Below are 15,189 nucleotides of genomic sequence, written 5' to 3'. Positions count from 1 at the left end.
AAAGTATTCAGACCCCTTGACTTTTTCCACATTTTGTCATGTTACAGCCTTATTCTAAAATTGATAAAACATTTTTTTCCCTCATCAATCTACACACAATTCCCCATAATGACAAAACAGAAACTGTTTTTTATTATTTTTGCTAATATATAAAAATGTCAAACCTGAAATAGCACATTTACATAAGTATTCAGACCCTTTACTTTGTACTTTGTTGAAGCACCTTTGGCAGCCATTACAGCATTGAGTCTTCTTGGGTATGACACTACATCTTTGGCACCCCATTCTTCTCTGCAGATCCTCTCAAGCTCTGTGAGGTTGGATGGAGAGCGTTGCTGCACAGCTATTTTCAGGTTTCTCCACAGATGTTTGATCGGGTTCAAGTCCGGGCTCTGGCTGGGCCACTCAAGGGCATTCAGAGGCTTGTCCCGAAGTCACTCCTGTATGGTCTTGGCTGTGTGCTTAGGGTCATTGTCCTGTTGGAAGGTGAACCTTCACCCCAGTCTGAGGTCCCGAGTGCTCCGGAGCAGGTTTTCATCAATGATCTCTCTGTTCTTCATCTTTCTCATGGTCTGAGAGTCTTTAGGTGCCTTTTGGAAAACTCCAAGCGTGCTGTCATGTGCCTTTTACTGAGGATTGGCTTCATTCTGGCCACTCTACCATAATGGCCTGATTGGTGGAGAGCTGCAGAGATGGTTGTCCTTCTGGAAGGTTCTCCCATCTCCACAGAGGAACTCGATCAGAGTGAACATCAGGTTCTTGGTCACCACCTTGACCAAGGCCCTTCTCCCCCGATTGCTCAGTTTAGCTGGGCGGACAGCTCTAGGAAGAGTCTTGGTGGTTATAAACGTCTTCCATTTAAGAATGACGGAGTTCACTGTGTTCTTGGTGGACCTTCAATGCTGCAGAAATGTTTTGGTACCCTTCCCCAGATCTGTGCCTCGACACAATCCTGTCTCAGAGCTCTACGGACAATTCCTTCAACCTCATGGCTTGGTTTTTGCTCTGACATGCACTGTCAACTGTGGGACCTTATGTAGACAGGTGTGTGCCTTTCCAAATCAAATCAAAGTTTATTTGTCACGTGCGCCGAATACAACAGTGAAATGCTTACTTACAGGCTCTAACCAATAGTGCAAAAAAGGTATTAGGTGAACAATAGGTAAATAAAGAAATAAAAGAAAGGTAAAAAGACAGGCTCTATACAGTAACGAGGCTATAAAAGTAGCGAGGCTACATACAGACACCGGTCAGTCAGGCTGATTGAGGTAGTATGTACATGTAGATATGGTTAAAGTGACTATGCATATATGATGAACAGAGAGTAGCAGTAGTGTAAAAGAGGGGTTGGTGGGTGGTGAATGGCTGGACACAATGCAGATAGCCCGGTTAGCCAATGTGCGGGAGTACTGGTTGGTCGGCCCAATTGAGGTTGTATGTACATGAATTTCCAATCAACTGAATTTACCACAGGTGGACTCCAATCAAGTTTTAGAAACATCTCAAGGAGGATCAATGGAAACAGGATGCACCTGGGCTCAATTTAGAGTCTCATTGCAAAGGGTCTGAATATTACGTAAATAATGCATTTCTGTTTTAGTTTTTTTATACGTACATTGCAAAAATGTCATTATAGGGTATTGTGTGTAATTTGCTGATAATTGTTATATTTCATCCATTTTAGAATAAGGCCGTAACGTAACAAAATGTGGAAAAAGTCAAGGGGTCTGAATACTTTCCGAAGGCACTGTAGATGGCCTTTTATGACGTCTGACTTATTGATATTCCAGATGGCATCGAACATGCTTTCTCCTCTCACAATACTTCAGAGGTCTTCTAAATCGGACAGTTGCTCACCATCAGTCAACAACAGTCAAATCTGGAAACAGAAAGGGTGTTTCATCTTGCGCTGTAAATCTTTTTCCTTTTCTTCGCTGTGACCGACACTTGGATTCAGGATTCCGATCTGAAAAGGCCTAGCTATACAGTATATCCCAAAGGTAGATTTTTTTTTACAGCTAAGTATAAGTACTGCCTTGTCTCTACCATACTGCTTATCACCATTACCAAAGGCTGGACACAATGCAATGGCTCCTTCTGAGAGAGACAAAAAAACAACAGCTTTGTGTCAAACTACCAGTGCAGCTCCCAGAAAACCATTGTAAACCATTATAATTAAACCACTGGCCCAACGCCTACCTCCGTTTCACCCACACCGTCACCAGACTCTGTACGCACACCCAACTGCCGTCCACACACACAACAACTCTCAAGATATCATTACAGCTTAACAACAGACTATAACCAGCTGTAATTGTTGACCCATTATCTCCACCGTGGCGACGTGAAGGAAGACGTTCTCTTCTTGCAATTCTACCGCAATTCTCCTCCGTTTATAGACGCCGTAACAAAAACACTGATATGACTACCAACTGTTCAGTTGTATTGATGGATTGTCATGGATAACATTGTAGAGTTTTTAGGTGAGTTGTTTTTTTTCCTTCAGGAGAACCAAAAGAGCCATTCCTGTAAGAGACACGATTGTCAATGATCATCCACCACAACTCGAGCACATTCTTGAAACAGTGAGGGTGCGACTGATGTTGACGAACACAATGTTCCTCAACACACATTTACATAGTGTTTTTACCTTTGACCTCACACGGAGCGTCACCAGCATTCATTTTAGACTCAACGGGAGATAGGATTCATTCAATCCCTCACACACTCCACCCGGGGTAAAAGATAGCATATCTCTCTGCAAACGCATAGAAACACAGATACACTGCATGTTTTTTGTTAAGATTTCACATTTATTTAGATCTCTGTTGCTTTTATAAACAGTCCTTGACAGTATCAGACCGCAAGTGAAACACTTCTGTCTCATTCGGCACCATTTAGGGTGTTTAGGGATAGTTTGTGATGGAAACAGAACAAAATGTACACAAAATTACCTTGCAAAAAACCCAACATTGTTAGACAAAATATACATTTAATTTCTCATACATTTGCTTGTAGGGTTGATCAGTGGCTGTGCATTTTATAGTTGATGCCCCAAATAAAGGGATACACACAGAGAGCATACAGACAGGCTTCTGAAAAATAAGAAGCAAATACAATTGGTTTCGTTGGCGATTCGCTCCGTTTATCATGAGGTTGCTGGAGAGGAGAACGAGCGCCAGTGAACTTAATATAGTTCTGTAATTACAAAAATGTAGTGATCAACAGCGGAGTGAAAACCTTGCGACTCTCACGGAAGGGTGAAGATCAAACGTTTCAAATGACAAAGTGAGGCATCAGAGCCTGTGCAGTCCAAAGGCCATTGCATGGCATCATTGGCACGACTCCAACAAAGTATTTGGGTTAAGCGTGATAAGTGCCATTTACAGTGGCACCACTCGATGACCTTGTGTTCCTCAATCTAATCTCCTCACTCCGGCAGAGTGAGACAACGCTCTCAACGGCTTACAGACTCCCGTCAGTTGAGGAGTGGCTATTGGATGGAAACCGCCGAGTTCGCCAGTTAAAGTAGGTTGAGTGGAGATCAATGGGGGGGTGTATTGTTGAGAGCGCTCTTTAAGGTCTGACCATTAATGTGTATTGATGAGGAGCTCTTTTCTGTCTGGGGAGCCCAGTCCCTCACCGTGTGGTCTACTGACAGTGGCAGCAGCTGTATCAACAGACACTTACAATGTAGTGCAGCAGACAGACACAACCTGGGCTAGGGACCTCAGACGGTCATGTGGTTAAACACACATAAATATGCACCCCCTAAACACACGCAGACACACCAGGCTTAACCCTCCACCCCCTGGCTTTTTACTGGCAATGACAGAGTGACCACCACCAGAGGACCCTGGGGCCAGGTCATGCTGCTGACAGTGATGACTAGGGCCAGGTGGAATCGGTGGAAAAGTCCCTTATCAATACCCCTAAAGTCTTGTCTGTAAATGCAATTGGTACGATTGTAGATATGAATGTATTGTAGCTGTATTCGTATCGTAGTGCCATTTGGTTTGAGTTTGAGTGGAATGCCATGTTAGTCCCTCAGTTTGTTTCCGTCTAGCTCTACCAATGAGATCTATCGGCTGTTTGATTACAGAGTCATGTGGATCGCATAAAAGATGGACGTGAACGTATATCAGGTATGATGATGGGGGGGATACCTACTTTATGCAGCACATCATGATATAGTATTTAAATCGTTTTTTCAAGGGTGGCGTATAAGAGTACATCCCATTCTTTTCCTCTCCCCACCCATCAGTTCATATAAAAGTCCTTATTGCTCCGAGTTCAACTCGCTCTTTGCTCCATTGCATTGTCAATCATGTTGATGGTTTTACTCCTTGATCTTCTGTGATAGCACTCTGCTCAAAGGTTAGAGTTCAGACCAGCTCAAGCAGACAGGGAGTGGTTGGAGCACAGTCCTGTCAGTCTCTTTGCAATCAACCAATCAGTGGATCTCCTCCAACTTGAGACACTCTCACTCCCCAGTCCATCCCCTCACTCCATTCATTTTGACTAGGGTTGCAGAATTCCCTGAACTTTTAATAAATTCCTTGGTTTTCCAGAAATCCTAATTGGAAGATTTTGGATTCCCTGCTTATTCCCTTCTGATTTCAGGAATCCTCCAAATGGGATTTCGGGAAAACCAGGGGATTTAATGAAAGTTCCCGGTATTTTGCAACCCTAATTTTGAAAACGTGGGGTCATCTGAGAGGAGCTAAGACAGAAGTCCTTCAATCTATATGAACAACATAGGCTCATCTGAACACGTTTCCAGTCCCAGTTTCATAGTCCTAGTCGATATCCCTCTCCTCTTTCTCTCTCTACTGGATACAGACGTACTTCTTCCACCACGACTTGGACAGTGTCTTCATCTTATCGGCCGTGCTGCGCACCTTCCTCTCCCGCCGCGCCCTCCTATCGGCGTGCTTCATCCCCACGGCGATGGCCGCGTCAAACACCTCCTTCAGGTTCTTCTGGGTGAGCGCTGAGCACTCCACGTATGCCACGGCGCCCACTTTGTCCGCCAGGGCGCGGGCGTCCACCTCGACCACGGGCCTCTCCCTCCGCCGGGCCAGCTCGATCAGTACCTTGACGTCCTCGCGCAGGTCACACTGGGTTCCCACCAGCAGCATGGGCGTGAGCGGGCAGCGCCGGCGGATCTCTGGGACCCACTTCTCCCAGACGTTCTGGAAGGAGGCAGGGCTGACCACGCTGAAGCAGAGGAGGAGGGCGTCGGTGCGCGAGTAGCAGAAGTGACGGAGCTTATCGAATTCATCCTGAGGAGAGAGAGAGAAAGAGAGAGAAAGATGATGTTATATAAAATCCATCAACGTCTAATCCCTAGGTAGTAGAGTTTTACCAACTCCACTGTCTGATGTATTTCACTTCAAGGTTCACACACAAACAAACCAGCTTCACACCAACACATTGCAGTAATCGCTTTATAGGTCAATGCAAAACAAGCAGACAGAATGTTAGTGGAAATAAATGGTGGTGATAATCTCTCCATAACAAACCGTGTGAGAGAAGTCTGTTTATGTTGAGCAGTAACCTCCTCTTTCATTATCACACTGATCTCCCAAATGAACACCGTGGAGCCACAGAGCCTTGGGTAACAAGGGCCTCTCACATCCTTGATTACACAGATTAAGGCTGGCAGAAACTTGACACAAATCCCTCTCTCTTTAACCCTTTTCAGAAGCCTGACAGGGAAAGGTACTTTTTTTAATATTCAGTAGCCTCTGAGTGGAATAGTCTTTTCCCACACTTTTCTTTTCCAAATCATACTTTCAAATTTAGTGTTTGCAAACTGAGGTGACAGCGCAGAGATATTGGCTAACATACAAAATGCATCAATCTTGCTGAGCGGGGAGTGACTTTTTTTAATTAACAAGGTAATTCTCAGGAAACCAGTTATAAAATGTCTGTAGCAAATTGAGTTACATAACCATGATGCATCTGCAGAAATCAACTATCATTCTGCAAAAATAAACTATCATTCTGAGGACTAAGATGTTTTGTTTTTGGAAACATGTCATATTATAAAATACATTTTTAATTTCTGCCCGATTTTTTTTTAAAAATTCAACCCAATTCCACATTACCGAAATACGTCCAGATTAAATTTTTTGGGGTAATGTTATTAAAAAAAATATTTAGAAAAACCTAACTTATTTGATAAATAAAGAACAATAAATCATACAAATTGTATACTAGTTGAAGTTCACATTAAAGTATAATATTTATTACATACAAACAGTGTCTCATTACCGTACCACTTTTTCAAGTTCCTGTAAAAACTACAATCAGTTTTTAATAAATAACGTGTTATTCACCCATGGTGGATCATCTAGAGGAGTGGTCCTTAGCTGAGCACAAGTTAAGTTTATGTATTCGCTTATATGCTTTCATAAAAGGTTATTATTCTCAAACACTCCCTTTACCCCTCTTGGCTTTCTCATTATCGAAATGGTTAAAGAGCTCAAATTGTATCATTTTCATTAGACATATTTTTATTTTCAGTGTTATGTTTAACTAACCTTTATTTTCATTAGGGGGGAAAGCAATGTAAAAAAATGTTTTATTATAAATATAGATTTGTTTATTACTTTTTGGAACTTCGAAAACTGTTACGGTAATGAGAATTTTGTGAATTTGTTGGTAAAATGCATATCTGATCAAAAAACATAATTATGCAATAGATAAGTACAGATCCTAATCTCAGTGATTCAAGAAGGCATTTTGTGAAAAATGTTTATAATTTTTTTTTTAACAGTTTTATGAGAATGACCTAACAGCCATTGCAGCAGTTGCTATCGTATATCTCAGGCGTTCTCAGGGTGCGGTATCTGTTCTCCTGCTATGAAAGTGCATATGTGTACAGTAAGTGTTTGTTGACTTTGCATGTGTTTGCCCCAGCTTTCTGTGGCTGTGAGAGTGGAGGATTTAGAAGTTGTGTACAAAGTAAACAGATCCATTCAGCCCTAAGACGACTGTGAGGAGTTCACTACAGTGCATGTACGCTGGGAAGTGTTTGGGCCTTGTGTTCATTCCAATGGTTGTGAACTCTACATCCAACCACAGTCAAGTCTTCTTAGGAAAAACAACTTGGATGTTGTGATTGTGTTTACAGTACTGGCAGTGCCCTGCGGTGCTATTGAACTTCACTTTTATATATATATATATATATATATATATATATATATATATATATATATATATATATATATAGGGAAGGGCACTCAACTTGTACTGCACTGACTCAGATGACTGATGATTGGCTAAAATAAACAGCTAATAAGATGATAGTTGGAGCTGTATTGTTAGATTTCAGTGCAGCCTTTGGTGTTATTGATCATAATTTGTTATTGAAAAAAACTCACTTGTTATGGCTTTACATCACCTGCTATCACATGGTTGGAGAGTTACTTATCCAATAGAACTTAGCGAGTATTCTTCAATGGAAGATTCTCTAACATCAGATATGTGCAGTGTGGTATCCCTCAGGGCAGTTGACTTGGGCCACTGCTCTTCTCTATTTCTACAAATGATTTGCCACTTGTCTTACAAGAAGTTAAAATGACTATGTATGCTGATGATTGCACCCTCTAAACATCAGCACCTACGGCCAGTGAGCTCACTGAGACTCTTAATAAGGACTTACCTTATTGTCAGAATGGGTGATTTAACAATAAACTGGTCTTAAATACATCTAAAACCAAAAGTAACGCATTTGGTTAAAAGCATTCTCTTAGACCTAAACCTCAACTGGAGTGGTGCATAAACCTGAACTCCTAGGAGTAACATTGGATGATCAGTTGTCATGGTCAAGTCATATTGACAAAATTGTAGTGAAGATGTGAAGAGGAATGTCTTTGAAGAATGAAGAGGAACGTTTTTGACACAAATATCAACTATACTAGTTGTTCAGGCTTTGATTCTTGTCCCATCTTGATTACTGTCCGGTAATATGGTTAGGTGATGCAAAGAAGCTGCAGCTGTCTCAAAACAAAGCAGCACGCCTTGCCCTTAACTGCACACACAGAACTAACAGTTGAAGTTGGAAGTTTACATACACTTAGGTTGGAATCATTAAAACTTGTTTTTCAACCACTCCACAAATGTCTTGTTAACAAAATATAGTTTTGGCAAGTTGGTTAGGACATCTACTTTGTGCATGACACAAGTCATTTTTCCAACAATTGTTTACAGACAGATTATTTAATTTATAATTCACTGTATCACAATTCCAGTGGGTCAGAAGTTTACATACAATAAGTTGACTGTTCCTTTAAACAGCTTGGAACATTCCCGAGAATGATGTCATGGCTTTAGAAGCTTCTGATAGGCTAATCGACATAATTTGAGTCAATTGGAGGTGTACCTGTGGAAGTATTTCAAGTCCTACCTTCAAACTCGGTACCACTTTGCTTGACATCAAGGAAAAATCAAAAGAAATCAGCCAATACCTTAGAATTTTTTTTGTAGACCTCCACAAGTCTGGTTCATCCTTGAGAGCAATTTCCAAATGCCTGAAGGTACCACGTTCATCTGTACAAACAATAGTACGCAAGTATAAACACCATGGGACCATGCAGCCGTCATACCGCTCAGGAAGGAGACGCGTTCTGACTCCTAGAGATAAAAGTACATTGGTGCCGAAAAGTGCAAATCAATCACAGAACAACAGCAAAGGACCTTGTGAAGATGCTGGAGGAAACAGGTACAAAAGTATCTATATCCACAGTAAAACGAGTCCTATATCGACATAACCTGAGACGCCGCTGAGCAAGGAAGAAGCCACGCCATAAAAAAGCCAGACTACAGTTTGCAACTGCACATGGGACAAAGATCGTACATTTTGGAGAAATGTCCTCTGGTCTGATGAAACAAAAATAGAACTGTTTGGCCAGAATGACCATCGTTATGTTTGGAGGGAAAAAGGAGAGGCTTGCAAGCCGAAGAATACCATCCCAACCTTGAAGCACGGGGGTGGCAACATCATGTTGTGGGGGTTTGCTGCAGGAGGGGATGGTGCACTTCACAACATAGATTGCTTCATGAGGGAGGAAAAGTATGTGGATATATTGAAGCAACTTCTCAAGACATCAGTCAGGAAGTTAAAGCTTGGTTGCAAATGGGTCTTCCAAATGCACAATGACCCCAAGCATACTTCCAAAGTTGTGGCAAAATGGCTTAAGGACAACAAAGTCAAGGTATTGGAGTGGCCATCACAAAGCCCTGACCTCAATGCTATAGAAAATTTGTGGGCAAAACTGAAAAAGCGTGTGCGAGCGAGGAGGTCTACAAACCTGACTCAGTTACACCAGCTCTGTCAGGAGGAATGGGCCAAAATTCACCAAACTTATTATAGGAAGCTTGTGGAAGGCTACCCGAAACGTTTGACCCAAGTTAAACAATTTAAAGCCAAATACTAATTGAGTGTATGTAAACTTCTGACCCACTGGGAATGTGATGAAAGAAATACAAGCTGAAATAAATCATTCTCTCTACTATTATTCTGACATGTCACATTCTTAAAATAAAGTGGTGACCCTAACTGACCTAAGACAGGGAATTTTTACTAGGATTAAACGTCAGGAATTTTGAAAAACTGAATTGAAATGTATTTGGCTAAGGTATATGTAAACTTCTGACTTCAACTGTACATGAACAACATGCATGATAGTCTTTCATGGTTGAGGGTTGAGGAGAAATGTACTAATTCTCTGCTAGTCTTTTTAAGAAACATTTGTGTGTTGAAAATGCCTAACCACTTGTAAAATCTATTTGCATACACTTCAAACAGACATAGATACCCCACGAGACACGCCACTATGTGATTCTTCACAGTACCCAAACCAAAACCAGATTTAATGCGTCGCTCATGTCATCGTGGAATGCTCTGCCTCAAGAGGTTACTCAGGCAAAAAGCAAAATTAGCTTTGAAAAAACAGATAAAAAAACTATTTATCACAGTGCCTCTCCTCTTTATAAAGATCATATTTAACTGTACTGTATGTAAGAATATGCATATATTATGTGTGTAAATAGTATATTTGTTGTCTCTTGGTGTCTCTCCTATAAAAATATATATATATAAAATTTAATGTAATATGTTACTTTGTTCTTGTCTTTTACTGTTCTGTACTTTGTCATGTATTCATATGTTATATGTGGACCCCAGGAAGAGTAGCTGCTGCATGTGCAGTAGCTAACGGGGATCCTAATGAACTAAACTATGCTCTCTGGGCTGGGTTGTAGCTATAGAAGTGAAATTACGACACCACCCATGCCCAGAGAGAAAACACCAGGGCTTTCACAACCTGTTCTCTTTCTAGAACAATCTAACCATGTTAAAAAGGCTTAGCATGACGCTCAGAGCTCAGGCGCACAACTCTCAGTTACACCAACCGCGCCTGCCTATGCCTGCAGAACTACAGAGAAAGGGGGCGGGGGGAAAAGAGGAAGAGAGCAGAACGAGATAAAAAAAAAAACATGCATTAACACCTACTTTCTGCGATTGCGTCGTCTCCCTCCTAGCGGTTGCCTCACAATGTGGCTTCAACCCAGATCTGTTCTGTTCTAATGAGTTCCCGCCGTTCTAACGCCTCTAACCATTCCCAAATCCCCCCTCCCAACCCCCATCCACAAAAGCCATGCCAATGGATTTGCCTGGATCCCACTTCAGATGTAGAGTGGCAGCAAAGCCCAGGAATTCATTTCTCTCTAGGGGGGGGGGTGTTAGAGAGACATTCTCAGGAGAACCAGCGGGCCCCACAGCTGCCACAGAGTAGTGGTAGAGCCTGGGAAATAAGACGGTGCCCCAGAATGCTGCCTTGAGCAATACCCACCAGCAAAGACGTCATGAAAGACAAAAGCCAACACCGTCTCTGACTCTAAAATCATGTAACATGTATGAGAACCAAGCAGAAGAAGGAGAATGGCCATTGGGGAAGTTCAGTGGTGCTCAGCATAATTTTTCCTCTGGGCATACATGCCTGTGACAGAGAGCGGTGAACGCAGCACCAATAGGTTGAAGCATACTGTGTGTAGTATGTGTAGTGTTGCTAGGGTTCTCACCTGTCCAGCAGTGTCACAGAGCTGTAGCCTCACAGGGTGTCCATCCACCTGCACCACCGCTGTGGGGGGGAGCGAGTGAGAGAGAGCGAGTGAGAGGTAGAGAGAGAGAGCGAGAAAAAATAATCAGCGTGGGGCTATAGTCCCATCTGCCTCCACATTACTCCACCTGACACTTTAAACAAACATACACACACACACACACAGAAAGGAAGAGACCCCTGGCAGATGAGAGGCCCGCCCACCAAAAATATCCTCTGGGAAAAACAAAGGCAAGCCGGTTTGACGTACTTCATACCCCCTGGACACAGTGAACAGAAAGCTCACCCATCCCCCCCTAACTCAGAGTGGCGGTCTTGTCTCGCCCACCCACTCGCCCGGTTAAAGTAAAGGCAATAACTTCTCTCTTTCATACCATATTCTATTCTTTCAAGCTTTGAAAGCCCTGCCAAGCTGTCTACAGAGGAAACCAAAGCGGATTTGTTTGTTTAGTGACTCTCCCAATAGCTCTCTCCAGATTGGAAGAGTGCTATGAGTCATGTCACTAGTAGTTTCATTATAGGCCATGTTTCAAAAGAGCCCAATGTGGGGAAGCTTATGGAAGTGTTTACAAGGCGCCCAGGATATATGGTCACATCACCTGATCAAAGAGCTGTGGGGACTAGTCCGCAGCAGCATCGGACTACTCCTCATTAAACCCAGCGCCTATTGTGCAATCATTCCCCAATCCCTGACATATGATCTGCCTCGTATTCTACTTGGGCCCAAAACTCTCTGCCCTCCCTCTCTCTCTCTCCATCCCTTCCTCCCTCTATTTCCTCTACCCCAAGTGTCACCTGTGGAATTGCATAACTGCCCAGAAACCAGCTTTCAAAAGAGGGCTCTGATTCCAGGAACGGATAAATGACATCATCAAATGGGCCCCCAAACTGCACAATCCCTCTCTGTCATGAGGGAGAAAGACAATCTCTGCTCAGAGCCATTGCAACAGATGTGTCCATTCCATCATAGCAGAGAGACGGCTTTCAGGTCAAGGCTGACAACAATGGCCAGAGTTGTGCAATCCAAAACCATGCCTGCCTGCTGAGAAGCATGTTCAACAAGAATGTTCTGTTCATTTTAGGCCTTATAACTTGGATTTCTGGGGGCAGGGATGAATACTAAGGGTATTCGTGTGTATACGCCTATTAAAATATGTAATAGTCTCATTCAAAACCTTCCATAGCGGTTGGCATAAGTATAATTAGGTGTTTAGAATGATAGAATGGTTATAATAGATGTATATTCCTGATGAACGGATAGGTCAGCTGTGTCTATCATGTTGAATGGCCATAAAGACGGTGTCACATTTTCCTAATCAAGCCTTCCCTAGACTCCTAAAGTTATCATGTCATGCAAGTTTAGATTCATTCAGACATTGCGTTTTGGTGGAGGTTTCCTGAGATCAAAGTTTAATGCGATAACTTCAAAAGGAAGAATATAGGCCTCTCCTGAGATAATGACGCGCTAACGTCAGTGTGTGCGGGCGGGCGTTGTCATCACTTGCCAACTGAGGTTAGTTTCAAGTATTCCGTTTAAGTTTTCAACCACTCGGTACGTTAGACAAACATTTGCTGGTGGCTACGTTTTGGAAAATGGAATTCTGCCAACTGGAAATTACAACAGGCCCGGGCGTATAAAATGACCAGGGCGCATAATTTGTGTGCAATAATACAAATATCTGCAGACAGACGGTCGCTGCTGTTAGCCTCGAGGGCAGCAAAATGACACAAGAAAAGTTAGGTGATTCGTTCCGCAGAATGGGTGGCTGCAAGACAGAGCCAGCACATTTCCCCGTTACAATGTAACAGATGTCCACTATGGTCAATTAAGGCTTTGTTACAATGTAGCAATGTGCAATATATGGGTGTTGGCCCATAGTCAAAATCAAAACGTAGCAATGTGCAACAGAAAACATGTTTTATGTTTATTTTATCTGGCTGGGAAGTTGCAGATTTTATGTCTGTAGGAGACTAATCTATCATTATTTATTTTTTTCCAAGAATAGTGCCACAATAAATGGTTTTAACTGGCTCACCTGAAAAGTCATCAAACGCAGTGGGGACGTACTTCGTTGGATAGCCATTCGTTGTGTAGCTGACAACTAGGCTGGTCTTCCCAACCGCTCCATCGCCGAGCAGTACGCACTTCAACACCCGCTCCTGAGCCTCGAGTGGCCGGGTCGTTTTGGGTTTGTGCGGCGGCACTGGAGGAGCCATGGCCTGGTTATAATCCATTGGAACTGGAGGTGACATCCAGCACTGGTTACGAACACCTTTTCCTTACTCCAGTAGGAGCAAATAAAGAGAGCACCATGAAAATGTGTTCTGTAGCCTATAATATATTTGTCAATTAGACAGGTTGGTCTACAGCCGTTTTTTTGTTGTTGTTAGAATTCAAAGCAGTAGTCTTGTGCTCTCCAAAGAACTAATACTCAGTATGTGTAAAAAGTTGAAAACAGGCACTTCTCTCAGGTTTTGAATACTCCAATCTGTTACACGTTGGAGGAGGGTCTGCTTTATAAGTTCAAGCATGATTTGACTATTCCCTCCCCTCTTCCACCACTGCGCTTTGAAAGGAAGCGAGTTGATGGGCACGCCTTCTGTCAGTGGCAAAATGAACATATTCATGTTCCTGTAGGTTTATGTACTGCAGGGGTCCCCAATTACATTCAGCCCTGGGCAGATTTTTCCTTGAGCGGATGGTCGGGACCTGAACACAGTTATAAATAAATTGGGAACAGATTTCCTAAATTAAAATAACTTTGTGCTGATTTAATGAGGATTTTAGTCTTTTATGTCCAACAGCGAAAATGATCAAATATATATATATATATATATGTTTTTCTGCTCAGAATTGGAGAACCCTGGTGTTCTGTCTTCAAATGTAGTATATTGAACACCTCACATAATTAATAGACATGCATTTGTGTAGCCCACCATTCCCTGTTCCTATTCATTTTAGAATAACACGAAGAGAACAACTTGAAAGGCAACCTTTGGAGAACTTTGACATGCATATTGCCCCTTTGGGAATTTACCTGCTAACTATTTCAAAGGAGGGCCAGTAACTCAAAACACAATTCTACAAAAAAATGTTGGCCCTACCCTTCAAGTGTTCATGGCTAATTGGCGTTGTCAAGCAGCTAGTTGTGAAAGGAGACATTTCTTTGACACCCTACCTACTCAACATGTTTGACAGTGAGTGTGGCACACCTTTGACAGATTTAGGCTGATACAATATTATTTCAATGGCCGACATTGAGAACAGATTCAGCAAAAACACAAACGCCTATGTGCCTACAAACTAGGCCTAATACACATTAATAACACCTCGTTTGAGGTCAGGGCATGTTGAGACTTGTCAAGGTAAGCCCAGTTTAAAAGGCCCAATATCCTTCTGTCACTTGCCAACCTTTAAATAAAGTACAAACTGAAACTCCAGTGAGGCCCATGGTCGAGTTTGGACTAGGCCCATAAATTATGTCGCCTACAGCGCTATATTTGAGCCTTGAGCAGGCAGTACTGCATTTGCCGTCGATTCCGTCATTTCTGTTTAACTTTACCATTGGGGTTTCCCTTTACCAATTCTAAAGATATCTCAGCCTCGTGGATCTCTGCATATTCAATTCTGCAGAGTCACTGTCAAGGCGCCAATCAAGGCGACTTCACAGTATCCCAACTGGCTGTCCATCAAGTGTAAGTGTCGTGTTCAAAACATCAATCAAAATGGAGTGACACCCTCACGATGAATCTGTGACACAGTATGACTGTTGCAGTACATGCGTTAGCTTTTGTCGCCTCCCTGTGGTAAAAAAGCTAGTCATCAAAATGCTCTACCTCTTTTTCTTTCCTTTTAGTTGAGCTTTAAAACGTTTACATTAAAAAACTCGGTCTTCTCTCTCTCACACACACACACACACACACACACACACACACACACACACACACACACACACACACACACACACACACACACACACACACACACACACACACACACACACACACACACACACACACACACACACACACACACGGTGGTGGTGTGAAACGCAGAAAG

The 15,189-nt window shown here is 42.5% G+C and overlaps 1 protein-coding gene across 1 annotated transcript; it reads right to left on the bottom strand.

The window, feature by feature from the left end:
* Nucleotides 1–2,792: 2,792 nt before the first annotated feature.
* On the bottom strand, nt 2,793–13,637 carry LOC112266673 (rho-related GTP-binding protein RhoU). The gene is made up of 3 exons (XM_024444355.2): nt 13,166–13,637; nt 11,092–11,150; nt 2,793–5,285 (listed from the first exon to the last, which is right to left on the bottom strand). Exons 1-3 carry the CDS (start codon nt 13,380–13,382, stop codon nt 4,830–4,832), a joined length of 732 nt encoding a protein of 243 aa, XP_024300123.1. The 5' UTR covers nt 13,383–13,637; the 3' UTR covers nt 2,793–4,829.
* Nucleotides 13,638–15,189: the final 1,552 nt, after the last annotated feature.

The sequence above is a fragment of the Oncorhynchus tshawytscha genome, linkage group LG14 (assembly GCF_018296145.1).
Source record: "Oncorhynchus tshawytscha isolate Ot180627B linkage group LG14, Otsh_v2.0, whole genome shotgun sequence".
NCBI lineage: Eukaryota > Metazoa > Chordata > Actinopteri > Salmoniformes > Salmonidae > Oncorhynchus > Oncorhynchus tshawytscha.
The sequence above is the reverse complement of the archived record's forward strand: the minus strand, read 5'-3'. Positions and strand labels throughout refer to the sequence as shown.

Bases quoted from the DNA above. Each gene is read 5' to 3' on its own strand.
- LOC112266673 (XM_024444355.2), bottom strand. From the start codon at position 13,382: ATGTCACCTCCAGTTCCAATGGATTATAACCAGGCCATGGCTCCTCCA. The intron at 11,151-13,165 runs GTGAGCCAGTTA...TCCCCCCCACAG, and splicing joins TGCGTTTGATGACTTTTCAG to CGGTGGTGCAGGTGGATGGA. The intron at 5,286-11,091 runs GTGAGAACCCTA...CTCTCTCCTCAG, and splicing joins TCTGTGACACTGCTGGACAG to GATGAATTCGATAAGCTCCG.